A 21,570-nucleotide genomic window follows, 5' to 3' on the forward strand; every position below is an offset into this window, starting at 1 on the left:
AGGCTCGTATGCTTCCAAAATGGTCGTCAAAATAATGGTAGTCAATTTTTTTGGTACACTTTTCAAATTTATATTTGTATATTAATTATTATATTATTTATATATTATATATATTATATTATTATTATTATATTATTTATATATATTATATTAATATTCTTAATATATTAATAGGGGCGGCTCGGTGGCGCACTGGGTAGCACGTCCGCCTCACAGTTAGGAGGGTGCGGGTTCGATTCCACCTCCGGCCCTCCCTGTGTGGAGTTTGCATGTTCTCCCCGGGCCCGCGTGGGTTTTCTCCGGGCACTCCGGTTTCCTCCCACATTCCAAAAACATGCTTGGTAGGCCGATTGAAGACTCCAAATTGTCCCTAGGTGTGAGTGTGAGTGCGATTGGTTGTCTGTCTCTGTGTGCCCTGCGATTGGCTGGCAACCAGTTCAGGGTGTCCCCCGCCTACGGCCCGATGACGGCTGGGATAGGCTCCAGCACGCCCGCGACCCCCGTGGGGACTAAGCGGTTCAGAAAATGGATGGATGGATGGAATATATTAATAATACTCTTTATGTACTTGTGTATGTACTCTAAAAAACCAAACCCAAGTGCTAAGTGGTCTTAATTGTTTTTCCTCTTTCAGAAGGTTCTGGAGCAGCAGCTGGAAACGCATCGCACGGCACGCAACGAGCAGCTCGGCCACCTCCGTGACAAGATCAATGAGCAGCAGAGGATCATCAACGACTTAACCCAGTCAGTGCCTCCTTTATGAAATTCATCACCTTCTCGTGATATAAAGAGAAGTAGTAAAAGTGCTCATCTGCTAATAGAATATCATCAGAATATAAGATATAAAATGTCAGTTTGTGTGTGCATCCATTCAGCTGGAACCAGAAGCAGGAACTGGAGCTGGAGCAACTGCACGACGACTATGAGCGTCTCCGTGGTCGAGAGCATCAAAAGAGCAGACAGCTGGAGGAGCTGACGTGAGTCGCCTCTTTTTTTTTTTTTTTTTGGGCCGACGTTCAAACTCTTGCCCTTGTGGGAAAGCCTGCGGGCCATCTGCCTCTTTTGTTTCATAATCTCCATTTTAGTCCCATTCATGCTTCTATATTTCTGTCATTTTCTCAACAGTTGTCAGGAGCAACCTCATGACCTGAAAAAGCCTTTGGCAGGAAAAAAATAATTCCAGGTCTTTTCCTATAAGGAACGTGTCCAAATGAGGTCCAATTAGAAGTGTGTGTGCGTGTGTGTGTGTGTGTGTGCGTGTGTGTGTGTGTGTGCGTGTGTGTGTGTGTGTGTGTGTGTGTGTGTGTGTGTGTGTGTGTGTGTGTAATGCTTGTCTACAATTTCAAATGTGGACGTATCTTGGAGTCAAAGTTTGATGAGTATGTCGAGAATCTGGAGCCTGTTAATGGCTGCTCACGGTTTTAATTATTGTAGTGACTGTGGTCGTATACGACGACGCCCTCATGTAGCTGTAACGACACCACTTTACAATAAGTGCCTTGGTAAGTGATCAATAAAGATGTTTACAATGTTGTAAAATATTAATAACAGTTATAAATTGCTTTCTATGGTTTTCAGTCGCAGGTGGTGGCTCACGTTCAAGAAATTTTAAGCCATTGTTTCTCCGTCCGTCCTCACACATTGGGTTTATTTTAATATTGCATCTGTGTAAAGTCAGGGAAATTTTTCCGATCCGTTTCTCAGCCGCCAAATAGGCTGACCATTGCAGCACATTGCATCACAGATTTGTTCATTCCTTAAAAAAAAAAAAAAAAAAAAAAGCTTCAGACAAGTGCAACTTGGAAGTTAATTGTGAATTCTTCATCTTCCTGGCACCCTTTAGTTTTCTCCACGAGAGACACGAGCAGTCCAAGCAGGACCTCAAAGGCCTGGAAGAGACAGTGGTAAGTCTTGGATCACCTCTGCGGTCACCGACAGACCATATGCTAATAATTTTCCATTTGTAGGCCCGTGAGCTGCACACCCTCCACAACCTACGCAGGTTTTTTGTCCAAGACCTCACCACTCGCGTTAGAAAGGTAAGCCATAATAATGAGAAGCTTTGGGAAGTGAAGGAGCTCACCACCACAACACACAAAGCTCCATGTGGACTTGCCTTAAAGGTTTATGTCCATCCTTCTTTTGGCCCAGCTTGTACTGAATATAATGCTTGTTGTTTTTACCGGCAGAGTGCAGAGATGGAGCGTGACGGCAGTGGCGGCTACATCACCCAGAAGCAAAAGATTTCCTTTTTGGAGAATAACCTTGACCAGCTAACAAAGGTCCACAAGCAGGTAATTCCAGCCGGGATATACCAACACAACAGAGTTACAAAGTCATTAGCTGTCCTCTGTTCAAAATGAGAACATAGCGTACGTATTGTTTGTATTGCACGCAAGCCCGAAACGACACCTTTGGAAGGCAAGAAAAAAACAAAAACTCCAAGGCAAATAAATTAAAAGTTAGCGTGCTGTGTAAGCGTGCGTTGTCGCCATGCTCCTTTGGGTGAGAGCATCTCTCAGGATCATCAATCAGCCGTGCGCAGCGAATTTACCCAAGCGTCTCCTTGGGAAAATAAATATATAAATTCATTAAAAAAAAAAAATAAAAAAAAAAAAAGCAAAGCACAGCAGTAGCAGTAGCAGCAAGGTGCCTTCAGGGAAACCAAGCAGCACAGCAGAAAAGTGTTGCTTGGATTTTTGTGAAAGCAAATGAATTCATACTCAAGCAGATTCACACAAACATTGCGGTAGACACATTTTCCTTTGTGTGCAAAAAGTTCCAAACTCTGACTTTCACCTTCAATAAACTTTCACGAAGCACAATGTCACTGTCAGGGTACTTATTATGTTAACACTTTAACATAACAACAGGGAAAGACACGAAACCTTAACTTTGATGCAATCACTCTTAAACAATAAAAATAATCTTACCATGTACGAGTTATGTCTCGGTAAAATTTTAAATTATACGACTTCCATTGTGGCCAGCATAAACAAATGTAGTGGACTTGAGGCCGGAGTTGTTCTTAATGACCGCCGCAGTGATCTAATCGTACTGTGACTTGCCTCCTGCTGATGCCGGAGGAATTGAGCACCAACTCAGTGGTCGTAAATCAACTCCAGGACTAAGCACGGTGCTCTCTGCACTGCAGTTACACCAAAGCTGCAAACCGCTTTCGCATAGGGCACACATGGTGGCTCCATACTGTATGAAATGGGGGTTACCCGAGGTTAGAGACGAGAACTGTACAATCCCTATCTCCTCTTTTAACGACATTGCAGTAAATCACACCAAGAGCAATTACTTCACCTATATTCCTTATCAAATGTACCCCTTAAAAAGTCTTTTAAATCACCTTACTTGCTTGTCGACAAATGTCATTGTCCTAAAACCAGTTGTAAAAATATGATATGCCTTGATCAAGGCGTTTAATTGACTCCGTATTCCAAATCATGTTTCCCTCTTGAAATGGATGGTAAATGCCATTAATTCGTCACATGGCCTTCCGAAAAGGGAAAGGAAAATAGTTAGAAAAATAAATATAGTAAGGTTACGAGGGGCAGTAGAACCTGAGGTGAGTCGGCTCCAGGGGATCGGCAGAGCTGGTATGTTATTCCCACCCACCCCCCCCCCCCTCCAGCGGATGGCCGAACACACCTGAATGTCGTGTAAATTTGCGATAACGCATATCTGAACTGGTCTTGCAAAGGCAACAGCAGAAGTCACAAGAATAAACAAATATTCTGTGGAAAAGAAAACTACTCTATAGTACTATATGACTGCAGGAAAAATAATGAAGAACAAAAATTACATTTATTTTTGCATTTAGTGTCGGGGAGAAATGTTTCTGTAACCCATGTTGATTTTACGAGATGGCTTTGTTGTTTGTGTCACAGCTAGTACATGACAACGCCGACCTCCGTTGTGAGCTCCCAAAGCTGGAGAAGCGTCTTCGCTCCACCGCTGAGCGAGTCAAGGCGTTGGAGGGCGCCCTGAAGGAGGCCAAAGAGGGAGCCATGAAGGACCGACAGCACTACCAGCAGGAGGTGGAGCGCATCAAGGACGTCATGATGAGAGCCAGGCATCCCTTTCGCCGACCTCACGCCGCACATATCGGTACCTTGCATTCGCTAAATTCAAAGCTAAGTCTAAGTGCTTAAGTGCTGGTATATTGCTGTGGAGGTTCCACTACATTCCAAAAATCACAAAACTTGCACAATGTAATCACGGAGCAGTGATTATTTCTAAAACATTCATTGGAAAGGAAATCAGAGTCAAAACATTTGGTTGCTGAAAATGTGTAGGCCTGTCTCAAATGAACTTAAGTGTACTTGGGATATAGTGAGAGTTATTGCAAAGCAGTGGTGCATAAATACATATACATTATTAAAAATGGATACAGAGTTTCATCTAATTGCTATGTAGATTATAATAGAACATAAGAGATGACATACATATGTGATTATTAACTTTTCGTGTAATGCCTGCTGTCTGTGTGTTGCAGCTGATAATTGCTTTTGAATTGCACCGTGAAAAAGCTCTCAGTGTGTGTATGTGTGTGTGTGTGTGCGTGTGTGTGTGTGTGGTGTGTGTGTATCCATGTGCGTGCGAGAGCTTGTATAAGTTATGAATTTCAATAAGATTTGAAAAGGGAAAAGGGCCCAAAACTCAAAATTGCTTTTTTTGATACAGTTCAAGGATGGACTTGAGTGTTGTTGTTTATTTGAAGATGTTATCCATCACGCATTTTATTTCCTACAAAGCAGCAGCGGTCTGACAATGTGGCCACCCATGAACAAGTACATGAGCAAAAACAAGAATTGTGTTATTTTAACCATGGAGGCACAGAGGTTTGGGTAGCTTTGACTCTGTATTTGTTAGAGGTCAGGCATTTATTTTATGTATGATATAAAACTATATTCATATTGTAATGAATGAATGAATGATTGATTGATTGATTGATTGATTGATTGATTTTTTATTCATCTATCTATCTATCTATCTATCTATCTATCTATCTATCTATCTATCTATCTATCTATCTATCTATCTATCTATCTATCTATCTATCTATCTATCTATCTATCTATCTATCTATCTATCTATCTATCTATCTATCTATCTATCTATCTATCTATTAAGTGAACGACACGTCGGGCATATGTTTAAGCAGATGTGCCTGTACATTATCATCATATATTGATGGTGATTTTGCTTTTTACAAATGTCGATCTAAGCATGTTTTATCTTTAACAGCCAAGCCAGTGCGTCCCGGCCACCACTCGCCCACGCACGCCATCTTCACCCGCGGCCTCAGCGAGCACCCGGTTTCAATGGGTTCCAATGCTCCCCGCAGCAACCCAGCAGCTTCACAAGCTGCTGCCTTGGCACCAGAAAGTGATCGCTCCGCCTCAGAAACCAATCAGAATCAACCCGCCGGAGGCTTGGACCACCAAAATAATGCCCCGGACATGTGAGTAAGGGACAGGTGTGAAGGCCTCACACTTGACACACATTAACTCCATAAACAGATCGTGTGCAGCTCAGTACACGGACGTAAATGTCAGTGTAATGGAAAAACAAAATCAACACAAGCAACTAGTGCAGAGCTAAAGCAACATCCAACAACCTTTAAACAGCCTCTCGCAAGCTCTCCAAATGGAGCCAGAGCTATAACAAATGTCTTGAGGATTTTTTATTGCACAATAACTCGCACCCTTTTAACTGGTCCTGGTTAAACTCTTCTGCATTCATTTATTTCTCAATAAGAAAACAAACGATTGTCGTTTCACAAAGATTTTGTTACAGTGTTTACCGGGAAAATTGTCTACTGCGCTTCGCCGTTTCAGCCTTATTGCATCAAGAACTGACTTCACCTCATAATGACAATTGGAAAAAGTTTATATATTTATTAGTTTATTTATTTATTTAAACCAAAAATAAAACAAGAAATCACATGCATTGGCACTATGTGTATATATGTACATACATTCATACATACTTCTATATTTATATTTAATATATGTACTATATACATATATATGATGTGATTTATTTAATTGTGTTTTTTTAAAGGATAATCTGCTCCTTGCATTTATCTGTTTCTTTTTGAATGTCATTAAATGTGTTCCCGTTTACACAAAAGCGAAGCAGGGTGTTTTTTTTTTTCCCCCTGACTGTGCAAAATGTGTACTGTGTTTTTTTTTTTTTTTTTTTTGCCTACTGTTACATTCCCGTGGCTTTGTGTTCTGCTGATGCACAAATCAAATCTGAAGACTTTGTGAATGCTTATGTGCTTCTCTTCCCGCTGTTTGTAGGCCTCCGCCTCGCCAAGCCGACACCGCCGAGATGCTCGATTCAGAAAACGGTGAGCTTCCAACCTCACGGAGCCGGTTAAGTCATATCTGTCACGGGAGTCTCACTCAGAAAGTTCTTCTCAGCAACATTGCCTCCTTTTTTTGTTTTGGTCGCGGTGACCAATGTGGTAGAGTCCATACTTTGTCGCAATAAATGCATGTCACCCAGAGACATTTCATGGATGACGTCCATGATACGAGGTTGGCAAAGGCTTCTGGAGGCGACAGATAAGAGTGGCTCTGTCGGTCCATGTCTGGCTCTGAGCAAATAATGGTGGTTGCTCAGTAACAGTCAAAAGTGAAGCAAAGCTGGCACGCTGGAACTGGATTTAGCTTTTTTTGTGTATTGTAGCTAGGCTATTAGAAATAGCAATAGTAAACAGAATTGAACGTCCCCAAAAGGGCAAAACAATATCTTGAATCTAGGGATTATATTGAGATGCCACACTATTTTAATAAATGAATACCTCTGACATTATCCATTAAAAATGGACTATAAATAACATTGTCAATATGGCATTTTGGACACAACTTCTAAAGTAGCTGTGCTGCAGTGTCCTGGTTCTTTCCACTCCCTTCGATGCATATATTTGGACTCGTGTGCGGTGAATTTCAATAAGAGCAGTAAAAACGGTACCTCCAAAATGCTCCATTGGTACATTTCATGAAACGAAGCTCGCCGGTGGCTTTTAGAGCTTCATTATCTGCCATACATTTTGCCCACAAATGCCTGGATGGTCGAGAAATCTGGACATCCATGAGATTCATTACATTAATGTAAAGTGCCAGGAAATTTTATGACGGCTCTGGATATGAATAACAATGAGTCAGTCTATTGTCGTTCCCACATTAGGTACAGTGCAATAATATTACACTCAACTTTTTTTTAGCTATACGAGAGCATTTAAATGCCCACAATCACCCATAAGAATGTTTTATCCATCTGAGCTGAGCATTATTAAAAGTTATTCGACTGGGATTTTCTACCTAATAAAGTGCACCTTTCTTTTCCAAGACCACGAGAAGCCAAAATGGCGATGATTCCCTTTCCAAGTAGTTCACGGACACAAGATGAGACAAAATGCAGTGGGTACTTCTCCTGCAAGCACCCGGTTAATTAGATTTACTCAATTATTCTCCACGGACTGCAGCCATAATGCGTTAGCAGTGCTTTTCTGTTACTGTTTAGTTAATAATAAATAACATTATGTAGAGCAGATTCTGTAGTCAGTTGGAGTTCAAGAAGAAAATGTCATCGTAATCATTTCTGCTAATGTTGAAAATAACCATTGACCTTTAAAAGTTTGGATGATTATCTGAAAAAGCACTCTGATGGACAATAAATGAGGCTTGTTATTTCGCGGGAGTGTCAGGGAACATTATGAAAAAATAAAAACAAACCTGACATTAGCTGGGTACTAATTGTCCCTTCCATATAAAATTAAAGTCACTTTGCATTCAGCCAGTTTGCAAAAGTGATGACTGCACTTATATTCTAGATGTTGTTGATCCACACTTCTTCTATAGTCACTCAGCTGGTCACTTCCACTTTTGAACCAATCATTGTAGCACCGAGAGCAAAACAAAGTTGACGTTTTCAATAGCTGGAGGACAAACCATACTCAGTGGTAAAAACACGGCATGTCACACTGGTCACATACCGCTGTGGGATGTCATTGCACTCTATGAGTCAACAGTCAATGTGGTTGATGCGGATGCTGTGTAATCCACTTAAGTATATTGAAGGAAGTTGATTTTAAATGCATGTGACACTGTTGCTCACTGTGCACGAGCTTGCAGCCACCCCTCACACACCTCTATGTGTCCACAGGGAACACCACAGACATCAACGACAACAGGTAAGATGAGAACTAGTTAATCAACTAGCTCATAGATAAATCACCTGATCACATTCCCATTTACCCAGCATGCACCTCTTGTGTTGAACAATCACTGATCTGCTTCCCTCACTGGGTCACACTCAGCTTCACCACATGATGATAATGATGATGATTGTGTTTGTTCTCCGTGGGCCAGCATGCGTATGAACGACAACAGCGTTTCTACCGCCGACATCTGTGACAATCGGGACCTGAGCAAATTGGACAATTTGCACTCCGGAGGCCACCTAATAGAAAAGCTAGCTGGTAAGGAATCTTTAGCTCGCCTGAGTAATGTCTTTACCGTTTATTTGGCTGTGACCAGTCGTCGTTGACAACTTTGCCCTCCAGAATCCATTTACACATCTATTCTCTTGAGTGCTTGAATGGCACAGCGTGTTTGTGTTGTAGCCTACGTTGTTCTTCATTCTGCACTGCACCAATCATTTGCAGTGTATGTGTTTGAAACAAATTTATTTTCCCAATGAATTGATTGACTGTTAATGTTAATTCACACATTTTATGAATTTGCTGCAAAACTTTGCTTCTGATGTTTTTTTTGCTGCATTTGACACTGTATGGAAGCTGCACGTGGCCCCCCCCAGAGGGCTCCGTGCACATCCCAAATACACCTCACTATTTTCCCGCCAACCGCAAATGACGGTTGACACGTTTCTCCTGGGGAAGTGAGCTCACTTGGTAGCGTCTCTTCGTTTCTGCCATCTGTCTTTTGCTTTGCTCACTCACTGGTGCTCTTTTTCCCCTTCTCTCTCTCTCTTTCTTGATCTAAATCTGTATGCAGATCCGTCGTCTTTGTAGCTTCGTCCTCACCTGCTGAAACATGCCTCCATCTTCCTCTTCCTATTTTGTAATATCAAAGGAATAAAATGAAATATGCAGTGCTGGAGGTAACCGCTAGTTGGCACTGTTTGTCTTACCAATTATTGTGTTTTTTTTACTTTTTTTTTTATTTTAATCATGATTATATTTCTTCAAATAGCACCCCTTACTACAGTGATTAATGTTCCCATAGATTTGGATGGGTGGTCACCCCACAACGTTGTGCGTGTTTATGTTCACGCAACATTTTAGTGCTATTTAATCAGCCTCACTAATTACTGTTTTGTGATATGGAGAATGTGTCTTTAATGGCGATTAGCAAGGCAGAAGACACATGGTTGTTCCACAATGTTGTGTTCTGGGGAGCGACACAACATAGTTTGGCCCAGTCTTCCTCGCTGGTTGCCATCTTTGCATTTTTTATCTTATTTTGAATTTTTAGTTTCACTTTACACGGCCACTATATGAGGAAATATAGTACTGCAACTATTGGTGTATTGACTTTTTTTCCCACCATACACTGTCTGATTTTCTACCAACTCTATCAGGTGGTATGTTAATGTGTACTACTCTATGTCCCCACCAAATCCCTGCAGGTAAATGTGCTAAAAAATAAAAATATTGAGTGAAAAAAACTACATATTTTTACATATATACAAAGATAAAAAATATATGAGAGTATAGTAATTTGAAATTTCTTTGCTGGACCTTGTCATTGTGGTTACTCAGAGGATTGAATTATGCATCTGTTGGGTCTATTTTTAGCCTTGAATGAATGCATGTTTTAGAGCGTACTCCCAGCAGTGTGCATATGTGTGTGCCAGTGTGGTTGCATTTGTGTTTATAGTACCTTGTCAGAAGGTTCAAAGAATATATACATACGTACATATATCAAATAGGATCAGGCTTATTCCCAAATCCCAATTCTGAAATGCTGCCAGGTTCACAATGCTCACCTCAATCAAAAGTGTCAATCATAATGTTCTCAAATGACCTTTTCCACAAACTGATGGCATTATTAAAATGAAAATGTAGGGGTTTTTTTCTGCCTGGATTCCATTATATTTATAGTTGTATTTACAAGTGAGTCTATGGGCGCATTTGCGAGGATTGATAAATGACTTCTTTGCCCAGCACGTCACTTGTTAGACTGAATCAAGAGTTTGTAACATCAAAGAATGAATGGGGAGAACTGGCAGGAATGGAAAGTAAAAAGTTATTTAAAAAAACACTTACGTAAATCCATTCAAATCAGCACTGTGTATATACCACTTTTTTCACCAGAGCTCTATCTGCTGGATGGGATGGTGTACTGCCCCCATTTATTACCAAACGACTTAAGATAGCTTTAACCTCCTGAGTAAAAGAGACTTCAGATGTGCAGATTATCGGTTGAGACCGTACTCGTGTGTGCTGATTCAGAGTTGTTTTTTCTTTCATTTTTTAGTGCAGAAAAGGATGTGTTTTAGATGAATGTTTGTTTCAATCCAGGTTGACCTCCACTTTATACAAATAGAGGGAAGTCCATTGTTACGATCAGCACTTTTTGATTCATTATAGCAACATTAAAAAATGATACAAATAGTCAGCCCACTCAAGTTCTCAATGGATTCATTACAATGGTATGAGGCTTAACGTATGCATGAAGCACTTTATTATTAGTAGTATTTTTTATTTTTTTTTTAATTGTGTTTGTTGTGCCTTTACACTATGTACCTAACCTTCTATTCACTTTTGTGGATTTGTTGTTCAATTGATTCTCTACTTTCAAAGTTTTATTCATCATTTTGTTGTTTTTTTTCAGTTTAGTCATTTAACTTGTGCATATGTATAAAGGTAGTTTACAATGGTTCCTCTGGAATTTTATTTTATTTTATTAATTTCCACTTTGTTTATATTTCATTTTATTTATTTTACTCGATACTGTGATTGCATGCTGTTTCGTTATGGCAGCATGGTGACATATTTAGCATACCCGCCTTATAATTCCGAGGTTGGGAGTTTCAATCTAGGCTTGGCCTTACGGTTTTCCTCCCCCAAAACATTCTAGCTATATTTATTGAAGACTATAAATTGTCTTTAGTTCTAAATGTGAACTGTTTGTCTATGTGCGCCCTGAGATTGGCTGGCAACCAGTTCAGGGTGTCTCCTGCTGGTCAGCTGGGATAGACTCCAGCACATCCATAACTCTAGTGAGGATAAGCACTATAGAAGATGGATAGGAATTTATTCAGCTAATTTGACTATTTTTTATTTATTTTTTGGTTTGGTTTAGTTTGCGATGCCCCAGTGTGAACTGAAGTAAACTTTGCTTAATCAATTGCAATGTGTTGACACAACCTATAGTAACCATGAGTTGAATGGGATCAACTTCTCATCGATAACAACAAAATATAGCAAAACAGCTGCATCTTGACATGATCTGTGATTGTAAAGCGTGCAATGTGCAAAATGGCATTGATTTGTTTTCAGTCTTCTTGCTGTTTATCTCTATAAAAATACTGGCCACATGTTCTACCGTAGCATTAAATACGCAGAATTAGAAGAATCAAATGAATGTTGAGGAAGTACAAAAAAAAAAAAAAATGGTGACAAATTGTATGTTTGTACCCTGCTGTATTGTTGCAATTCTTTCTGCCGTGTGATGTTGTGCATGCGGAGCTTTTCCCTTTGTAGCAGAACCTCACAAACACACTTGTCCTCCGATTCAATCTCCTTTCAATAAAAACAAAGGACTGAGAGTGTATACAATGTGATTGTGTTCTTTTTGCCAGCCACGAGCGACATGGTTGCAAGCAAGCAATCAATAAGTAGAGCAAGCAAATAAATTCTGCCTGCTGGTGTCTGTAATTAGCTGCTGATATACATACTTGCACCCAGCAGTGTTAATTAGATAAAGGTAAAACGTCAACACTTATCCTTCTGGAAAACTTCCAAGCATTTTGCAGTCACACACAAACAATCCCCGAACTGTGACTCCTTCAGGCAATCTGCTCGCTGACCTCATACTACCAATACCTATTGGGGACTGTGGTTGGTGCGTCTGGATGAGAAGCCAGGGCCAGGAGCCAAAAGGGCAAAGTGCAAAGTAGTGGCTAAGAAATTCACTTTTAATACACTGCAGTTTGACACACTTCAGCAAAGCTCTCTGCAGGAGGCGCCTGGTGAAAAGGTTGTCTCCCACTCTGAGGGACCTCCCAAGATCAGACTGTGAGTAGCGAGAAAAGATGACATATTGATGTTGACAACAAAAGTGGAATCAGTAATGTAATCGTCTGTTGCTACTATCATCACTTAAAAAACATTTTCTGAAATAGGAGATTGACATCGATTTTGTATATAGCACAATAAAATGTCACTAGCCTTATTCCAAACAATTTTGGAGGCTATTTCCACCCAATATGAGAAGACAGATTTGTCTGAGGACAGCTGATTTTGTATACTGACAATTCTAATCTGATGTTTGCACTGCATGATTTAATCTTCCTGCACAAGAAATTGCTTGTCCCAGTATCTTGGCTGTAATATCGCTGCCCCAAATTCAGATTTGTGTCCAAAATACAAAACTGCATGCACATTTTTTTTGTAATTTAAAAATAAAAAGTTAACCAACAATTTTTAGAGATAAATGAATGAAGAATAGCAAATAAATACATTTTCAATTTCCCAGTTCATTATATATATATATATATATATATATATATATATATATATATATATATATATATATATATATATATATATATATATATATATTTATTTTCTTGCAGTTTAAATGGGAAATATGGTAAAAAAAAATATATATATATATATTAAAACTCAATGTGAAATGTAATTTTCAGATGAGTTTGGAAACATCCGCTTTAATGCGTGTTTACTACTATTGACCTGAAACTGGAGTAACTGCTGATAACAGCTTTTATCTATGCAAAAAGGAGTGAGGTTTACTTCAGTTCAACAACCCTTGACTTTTTTTTTGTTTTTTGTTGGGACACTGTCTATGTTGAGTCACAGTCCCAACAATGACACATCATCTAAATGTACGCTGTAATTATTTTACTGTTACTACTTTTACGCAAACAGAATCCACTGGCAGACGTCAGTCGTCATGGCAACCCCACAGCTAACTAACGCAAATGGCGTGAGAAGCAGGCGTGCCTTAGCCCATACACTGGATGAGATGTCCAATCCTGGTATGATACTACATGATGAGTATATATTATATATATGAGATAAGAGAAAAGTGATAACAATTCTCACTTTTGGTTGACACAATTAGATCGTTACCATACAATCGTTGCAATAAATGATTGAAGTTTTAAAACATAGAATATTGTTCAGAAATTGTTTTTTTTCCATTATAGAAAATAGATGGATGAAGTTTTATTAGTATTTAGCATGTAAACTGATTGACATTGACAGTGTTTTAATCAAGCTCAAGAGTTAATGTTTTTATTTCATAGTAAGTAGTTTTCCATAAATGTTTAATGGGAGCTGTGGGAATTTATAGAAACGGATGAAATCATCTGAATAAAATTACACTTTTATTTTTTCCTGGCTGAATATATGCAAAAATGCTCTCCCACAGCTTGTAATGGTGAGTGTACAAAGATGGAGGATGTGGCACAGTGGCACAAACATGCGCAGGTAAGCTCAAAACAAATGACCCTGAAATATTCTAAATAATTTTTAGGTAAACATTTAAATGTGTACCTTGCAGCGAGTGAAGGTGAAGATCCTGCAGCAGGTCCAGGATCAGCTGAGTGACATTCTCGACCAGGCCTTGACCGAGCCTGTCCACTCCTCAGTCAATGGAAAGACAAGGTCATCCTTTTTACATATTTACCACAAACAATGGAGATTAAAATGTATTTAAGATTCTTTTTTTCTGCAATGCGTGAGTAGGAACAGGAAACACTGAGATTTACTTCTTATATTTGAAACATGCGAGTGTGTCTTATATTTTAGAGCTCACCGAATGGACGATGGCAAAGTGTTTATGGACCGAGCGTCACTGTTGGAGTAAGCATGATTTTAATATAGAAACTAGTTTTCTGGTGGACATGTTTGGATGTGAAAATCAATAAAAGTAAGTTTCCTATTGTTGTCAGCGAGCTGTTTGAGATCAGCCACATCAGGACCATCTACCACATGTTTGTAGCTGTGCTGCTCATCTTCTGTGTGAGCACTCTGGCTGTGGACTACATCGACCGTGGCAGGTCAGTGGGAAGAAGAGTTTTTTTCCCCCCTTTTTTAAAAAAAGAATACATTTATTAGAGTACAGTCCGCAATTGGGATTCTGCAAATAAAAGGTTTTGCCCTCCTATGGGCTTGTTCGATACACTCACCCTGATATTATTGATTGTTAAGTGGGAAAACTGCTGGAGAAAAAATGGGACATGATCAGCAAGGATTAAAAACACATCCTCTGGCATGCTGCTGAGAGTCAATATGTTAGTCAGTCCTTAGTGGACTTTAACTTGGCTACTCTTCTTTTTGAATCTATAGTCTAGTTTAGTTTCCCATATAGTTTCTTAGTTTAGTTGGTTTTGTCTTATCTTGCCTGTTTGTCTGGGTTGGAGATACCTAAGTTTGTCCTTTATGTTGTGTTTCACTTGGTTTACTTACTTTTTTGTTTTCCTTGTTTTGATTGGCCTAGCTCAGTTTAGTTTGCCTTTTTTTAGCTAAGCGTATTGTAACTTAAAAAAAGGTATAGTCCCAATGATCGTCACATGCACATCTGGGGGTGGTGAAATATGTCCTTTGCATTTAACCCATCCCCGTGTGACTTTGATCCATCCCCTAGGGGAGAGGGGAGCAGTGAGCAACGCCTCGCTTGGTAATCATTCGGTGATCTAACGTCCCATTCCAACCCCTTACACTGAGTGCCAAGCAGAGAAGAAACGGGTCCCATTTATATAGTCTTTGGTATGACCTGGCCAGGGTTTGAACCCACAATCTTCCAGTCTCAGGGTAGACACTCTACCACTAGGCCACTGAACTGTTAAGCACCAACTTGATTCCAGACTAGGTGTTTTAACTTAGTAGTTGGTTTGTCTTTGTTTTTCTTGGTTTGGATTAGCTCTCCCTAATTCAAAATAATTGTTCCCTGTAATAATATCAACTTTTTATTCCCATTTGCCAGATTGGTTTTGGAGTTTGACCTGCTCTTCTACGCCTTTGGCAAGCTGGGAACGGTCACCTGGGTGTGGGCGCTCATGTTTTTCTACTCCTTGCTGGTTCCCTACAACGCGCTCCGCTTTTGGGCTTCTTTGTATCACCGCTGTGCTTCCAAGCTGGGGCTGTCTCTGGGCACAGCTCTGGTCCTGGCGGCCCTCCAGACCTCTGTTCTGGGACTGCTGCCCGTCTACGTGGTCGTGCAGTACCAGCTGCCACCGGCCTCCCGTTTCATCGTTGTACTCGAGCAGGTCAGCGGGTTTACTCCGATTGATTAAACGGCTTGATAAGTGTTGTAGGTCACTTTATGACATTGTTTTATAACCAAACTGAATTGTTGGCAAGTCAGTCTGACACAAGATAAGTCAAAAAGGTCAGATAATGTTGGCAATATGTATCTAATCGACTTATTTGTTTTGGTTGCACTTGTGATGACACGTTCGGACCTTTTAGTTGCACTTTACTTAAACTGATATACAGATGTACATTAAGTGTCATCAAGGTCAGCGATAAAATGGACACCATAAAATGTGGACATTCTGTAATAGGAAGATGATATATATATATACGTATATATACTGCATTTGCATGTTCATTGTCCAAGAGAAAACTTAAAAAAATCAACAGGGAGTCAAATAACAATTTCTCTCACTATGTGTGTAAGTACATATATTCTTTTTTCTCCAGATTCGATTCCTGATGAAAAGCTACTCGTTCGTGAGGGAATCGGTTCCCGTCATTCTGAAGAAGGCTCCAAAAGAAGGCAGTGTTGAAAACAATAGCACAATACACTGTCAAGGTTTCTTGGGAAAGATAACCTTGGTTACAACAGAATTTGTCGCATACAATATGATATACGATATGCATTAAAATAATTAAAATAATTTCACCAATGCAAACATTTATTTTACACAATATTTGTCGTTATCTTATTCCAGCAATACTATAAAAAGCCAACAGGTGACAGTAATGCTCTCCATATACCCTCACTATTATGTGTAAATTATTTCAAACTGGTGAGAACCTGCATGCCTATTTTATTTCATTTTATTTTATTTTGTTTTATTTTATTGTGCGTTTCAGGGGAGAAAATCTGCTTCCCGACATGTTCCAGTTATCTCTACTTCCTTTTCTGTCCTACTCTCATCTACAGGGAATCATATCCCAGGTAAGATGGCTTCCATCTCTTTTTACATGCATTTTTGGATTATGGCAGGACAATCGAGTACCAGAGAAAACCCACACAAACAAGGAGAGAACATACAAGCTCTACACACACACATTTGAACCCGTCTCGTATCTCATGACCTCAAGGCAGCCATTTTAACCACTAGTAAACACTGCAACCTGTATTATCAAAACGTCAATGTTGTCCTGCATATTTGGGATTCGGTACTTACCTATTTGTTAGTTTTATGCTCTTTCTGGAATCCCCCAAGATTTCAACCAAGCATGGCTAATATAAAAGTAGTGATTTGGCACCAACTTGGTTGAATTGAATTATGAATTATTCATAAGATGGAGTGCTTGGAATGGGGTTGATAATAGATGAAGCGGGCATGCATGTGTTGTCTTTTGTGTACAATACTATTTTGTATTTTCTTGCAGGAACACGCATATTCGATGGAAGTACGTCGGCGTCACTGTGACCATGGTGAGTTGTGTTCAGTATGCTGTTAAACTTTGAAGTCACAATGGCTCTGTACTTGATTTTGGCGTGCTATCTGCAGATCTTGGGCTGCCTCTTTTATGGCTACTTCATCCTGGTGCGCCTGTGTGTGCCCCTTTTTAAATCGGAGAGCCAACCACCGTTTAGCAAGCGAGCCATGGTTCTCGCCGTGTTCCACTCCATACTGCCAGGTTTCTATTAGCACTGTGAACACTCACAAATGTCCACCAGAAGGCAAACAATCACAACTTCTCCATAATCTCTTATCAATGTGAGTCAATGAATGTTTAACTGTGCAAGTCGATCAAGTCAACAAAACTCTGAAAAGCGTATTATGGTTTCATGAGAATGAAGAGCATTACTTCTCAGGAAAGAGTCAGTAGAGGTCAACACGGCTGACTCAACAGTCAAAAAGCGCTTTTGGGTTTGAAACTTTTGGGTTAGTGTTTGGGTTATTCAAAAGAAAGCAATTCTTTATTGTTTTTTTTTGTATTATTTTTTATATTCCATTTTATAAGAGTATATTTTGGGGAAATTGAAACATATTGTTATTCTATGAGATTAGCATAACATTTAAATACAAAAGATTAACAATGTTACTAACCGTTTTGCAGGTATTATGCTCCTGCTGTTGTGCTTCTTCGCCTTCCTGCATTGCTGGCTCAACCTCTTCGGGGAGCTGCTCCGATTTGCTGACAGAATGTTCTACAAGGTCAGCAATACCATCATTAGAAAAAAACCGTCAAATAATTACTTGAAAAATTATCTAGTAAACAGCAGTGACCTTCTAATATCCAGTTTCATCAAATTCCATTGATCCAATTGGAATACTAACTGGTTTGAGGGATCAACTAATCCAACACGCCCCCCCCTCACCTTTTTTTGTGATCAATACATCCCTTAGCTATATTTCAAATCACCAGCACATAAACGATAATGAAATAACCCTTTCAATTTTGAACGATGCTGGGTGAGAGGGACAAATCCACTCATTAAACTTTCTGTCAAAGAAATGTCAACCATTTGTTTGTGTTCTATTGATTTTGACCCTTTCACCATGCGTGCTTGAATGTGAGAACGAGAGCTATATTATTGATTGTCTTTGCTATCCAATCGTTGAGTCATGCATGAAAAAAGAAACACGCTACTTGTTAAATATTAGTTTGTGTTTTATAAGCGTTATTGATTCTGATCCCCTCGGGGATAGACTTGTATGTGGAAGCAAAACTCGATTGGTTTTAATTTAAATTCGAATTGGTTACACTGCAGCTATGAATATTTTCTTGTGCCGCAGGACTGGTGGAACTCGACGTCTTTTGCAAACTACTACCGCACGTGGAACGTGGTGGTGCACGATTGGCTCTATTACTACGGCTACAGGGACTTCCTCTGGGTAAGGCACACTCATACACTACATGAGATCATCTTAAAAGATTAACAATGCATTTTTGGGAGACATAAAAATGCATTTTGTCATGGTTAAAGTCATATTACTCATAGAGTTACAAAAACTGAAGTTTTGATTTTTTTTTTCCTACTTTCTGCAAAGCCAGCTCCTATTATTCATACATCACTCATTTAGGGATCTTTTTTTCTACATTAAAAATAGTCAATAAAGTTTTGGGGTAATAAGTTAAATTTATAAGATTTAAGTTTGTGAAGGAAAATCTTTTAATTTCATGAAATTCAAGTTATGGTAAATGTAAATGGTAATGGGATTTCAAGTTATTCAAATTCGATGAAGTTAAATCCTGATGTCGTTTGAGGGCCGAGTGAGTCAGTTTCTTGTTTCCTATTTCTGTCCTCGATCCTGGCAGCTGTCAAAAAGGAAGTTCCGCACAGCTGCCATGTTGTCCGTCTTCATCGTGTCGGCCGTGGTGCACGAGTACGCCTTAGCCATGGGCTTTGGATTCTTCTATCCCATCATGTTTTTCCTCTTTGCATTCTTTGGAGGTAACCCACAAACTCAATTAATCAAGGGGCAAGCTTGTGTATGCATGCCAGTGGCACATTATATCTTCATGTAGAAAATATGTCTTGTCCTTTCAGTTGTCTTTAACTTCACCATGAACGATAAGCGTCAGAGTCCCGTGTTCAATATCATCATGTGGACGTGTCTCTTCCTGGGTCAAGGCATCCAGGTGTGCCTCTACTGTCAGGAGTGGTATGCGCAAGTACGCTGTCCTCGCACCGGGGTATGAAATACTCACACAAACACATGCATGCACTGCACAGTGCACCCTGCGAGTGGCGCAATTTCGTAAAATTAAAGCAGCATTTATTGTATTTAGGGAAGACAAAAAAGAAAGTTGTTGGGCTATTTTTTTATGAGAATATATATATATTTTTTTTAAGAAACAAAATATAATCTCACTTTACTATGCAATACAATCTCTATTTATTTTTTCCCATCATTGTTCCCATCTGTGGCAACAACACCAAAAAACAATAAGCACCACCTGTGGAGGTAATAGTTATTTTACTGCTCAGTGATGTGAACTCCACTGTTTAGGAACCATTATTGATCATTGTTAGTCCAATAATCAATATAGCTATATCTTTAAAGCCAGATGATGTGACTATGGAGCACACAATGTCATGTCCGGTATTTAACCTTGGAAAGCCTTCAGCATTTGATGAAGCGGAGGATTTACTGGCCAGATGGCGTGCTTAAACTCCTTTAAAGTACGGCCGACCCCCAATTCATGCTTGAGGCGTCCAGCGGCGCGCCACCACTACAATGAAATTCAAATCTAAGATGCTAATATGAATCTAAAATGGGATTATTTGGGGATGATGTTACTAGAAAGGCTCTGTTTGTTTGTTTTTTGTGTACAGACAAGCTTTTGGGAGATGGTGACGCCTCGCTCCTGGTCGTGCGGCCACCAAAGATGAACTGCGGAGGAGGGTCAAGAAGGAGGGAAACATCATTACGATTACTCAAATCACTCAAAAGAAGGGCTGGGGAGTCTTGTTTCCATCTGGACCATATTGTAAAGTCTGTTGAAGAAACATGGTGCGGACACATTGTATATATTTGATGTGGATTCAGTGTTTCTCAAAAAAATTCTTTTTCTAAGAGGAAATTGGGCAAGATTATACAAGAATAGATGTTTTTTTTAAAAAAAAGTCTGAATCTTACCAGAATACAGTATTCGTTTTATTTATTATTTAGTCACAATTTTACAAGATTAATATCATTCTTTTCTCAGTAGGAAGTTTCAATTGACTAAAGTCAAGTTAAAAATTTATACAAGATTACATTTTTGATTTCAGCAGACAGGAATTGTAATCTGATACGTATGTGAGTTGGATGAAAAAACTATTTCATAGTCATAGTTTTTATCTTGAGGACAAAAATTGCAATTTAAAAGATGTATCATTTTTCGGAGAAATAGAAAAAAATCCCATTGTAACAAATGATCAATCATTCATCTGCCTGAATCTTCCAAAGGCCATGATACATTTAGGAAAAATTACGATGACGACGGAACAAATGTCTAACATTAGAAAAATATGCATTGATTCTAGATGGTGCTGCATGATGACTGTTTGCTTCTCTGTCAAGTTTTCTCAAGCCAAATGTACTGTATATACTTGAAGCTCCCACATGTAATACACTAAAATTACACAAAGTGTGCAGAAATGTACTGTTTAATATCAAAGCACATTGTGAGAATAAAGCATGACTTGTCATTCTGTTTCCTATTCTGTTTAGATTAACATCATATGATGACCATTTTTACATGCACGCACGCACACACACTCCCAGAAAATTAAAATCCCACTGTGGGTGAGGTTTTGCCGTATCAACCTTCTTATCGTCTGGCACAAAGCTCCTGTGTGTGAGTGCATGCATGTGTGTGTGAGCATTGGTGCACTGTTTGCATTAGTGATGTAATGCTATGTACACTAATACGCTCTTAATTCTCCATGCACTGTAACACACACAGCTTCTCTTATTACATTCTATATACAGTATAGTTTTACACACTGTAGTATGTTAGCATAGCAGAATTTAAGGTTTAACTTGTTGCTATTTCACAAAAGGTAAAAACAATATATATATATATATCACCCTGGGAATGCCTAGACATGGGCAAACTACGGCCCGCGGGCCACATCTGGCCCACGGGGCCGTTTAATCCGGCCCGCCAAACCTGAATAAATTGTATTATTGAACTTTTTTTGGGTCATTTTCCCTGCAATTAGTATGTTTCCCCAATAGATGGGGAAGCGCCCGCCCGCGCATTTACTCCCAGAAGTAGTGTCAGAAAGCTCGGTGCACACTCACAAGTGCGTTTACGTACTAAGTAGTACGGACCCGGCGCACTCCGCGCTCTATTTGCATTAGTGCCGAATTTCGAGTGTGGGCTGTGACGTCAGCATCCTCGTAATACGCGCGCTGAGCTTTCAGATACAGTTTTACGTTAATGCCACCCACACCCCATGTGATTTCGCCTCATTAGATAAACATCTTTCATAAATCTGACCTGTAGGCGCTGAAGTGATGGAAACTATTATTCATAATAACAGTGTCGTATTTAATAAGAATCACTGATAGTAGTTTTTTGGTGAAATATTTTTTTAATGCTTTTAACAAATGCATTTGTTTTCAAAAAGCATTTTTTGGATATCCATGCTT

The 21,570-nt window shown here is 39.4% G+C and overlaps 2 protein-coding genes across 2 annotated transcripts in view; both read left to right on the forward strand.

Annotated features, from left to right (window-relative positions):
* The window catches only part of kif5ab (kinesin family member 5A, b), a 49,667-nt gene extending 35,796 nt beyond the window's left edge, over positions 1-13,871 (forward strand). Inside the window, exons 19-31 of the mRNA XM_068652402.1 lie at positions 635-744; positions 876-977; positions 1,844-1,904; positions 1,968-2,039; positions 2,190-2,294; positions 3,900-4,119; positions 5,260-5,476; positions 6,321-6,370; positions 8,191-8,218; positions 8,397-8,506; positions 13,163-13,272; positions 13,668-13,726; positions 13,800-13,871. Of these exons, the coding sequence (XP_068508503.1) occupies positions 635-744; positions 876-977; positions 1,844-1,904; positions 1,968-2,039; positions 2,190-2,294; positions 3,900-4,119; positions 5,260-5,476; positions 6,321-6,370; positions 8,191-8,218; positions 8,397-8,506; positions 13,163-13,206 (1,119 nt within the window). The 3' untranslated portion in view covers positions 13,207-13,272; positions 13,668-13,726; positions 13,800-13,871. The remainder of the gene's footprint in view (positions 1-634; positions 745-875; positions 978-1,843; positions 1,905-1,967; positions 2,040-2,189; positions 2,295-3,899; positions 4,120-5,259; positions 5,477-6,320; positions 6,371-8,190; positions 8,219-8,396; positions 8,507-13,162; positions 13,273-13,667; positions 13,727-13,799) is intronic.
* A 2,264-nt stretch (positions 13,872-16,135) lies between these two features.
* Positions 16,136-20,621, forward strand: soat2 (sterol O-acyltransferase 2). The gene is made up of 8 exons (XM_049733973.2): positions 16,136-16,424; positions 16,865-16,910; positions 16,987-17,116; positions 17,540-17,637; positions 18,220-18,318; positions 18,743-18,878; positions 18,975-19,120; positions 19,764-20,621. Exons 1-8 carry the CDS (start codon positions 16,285-16,287, stop codon positions 19,818-19,820), a joined length of 852 nt encoding a protein of 283 aa, XP_049589930.2. The 5' UTR covers positions 16,136-16,284; the 3' UTR covers positions 19,821-20,621.
* The last annotated feature ends 949 nt before the right edge of the window (positions 20,622-21,570 follow it).

The sequence above is a fragment of the Syngnathus scovelli genome, chromosome 11, assembly GCF_024217435.2.
Source record: "Syngnathus scovelli strain Florida chromosome 11, RoL_Ssco_1.2, whole genome shotgun sequence".
In the NCBI taxonomy this organism is placed as follows: Eukaryota; Metazoa; Chordata; class Actinopteri; order Syngnathiformes; family Syngnathidae; genus Syngnathus; species Syngnathus scovelli.

Bases quoted from the DNA above. Each gene is read 5' to 3' on its own strand.
- soat2 (XM_049733973.2), top strand. From the start codon at position 16,285: ATGCCTATTTTATTTCATTTTATTTTATTTTGTTTTATTTTATTGTGC. The intron at 18,879-18,974 runs GTAACCCACAAA...TTGTCCTTTCAG, and splicing joins CCTCTTTGCATTCTTTGGAG to TTGTCTTTAACTTCACCATG. The intron at 19,121-19,763 runs GTATGAAATACT...TTTTGTGTACAG, and splicing joins TACGCTGTCCTCGCACCGGG to ACAAGCTTTTGGGAGATGGT.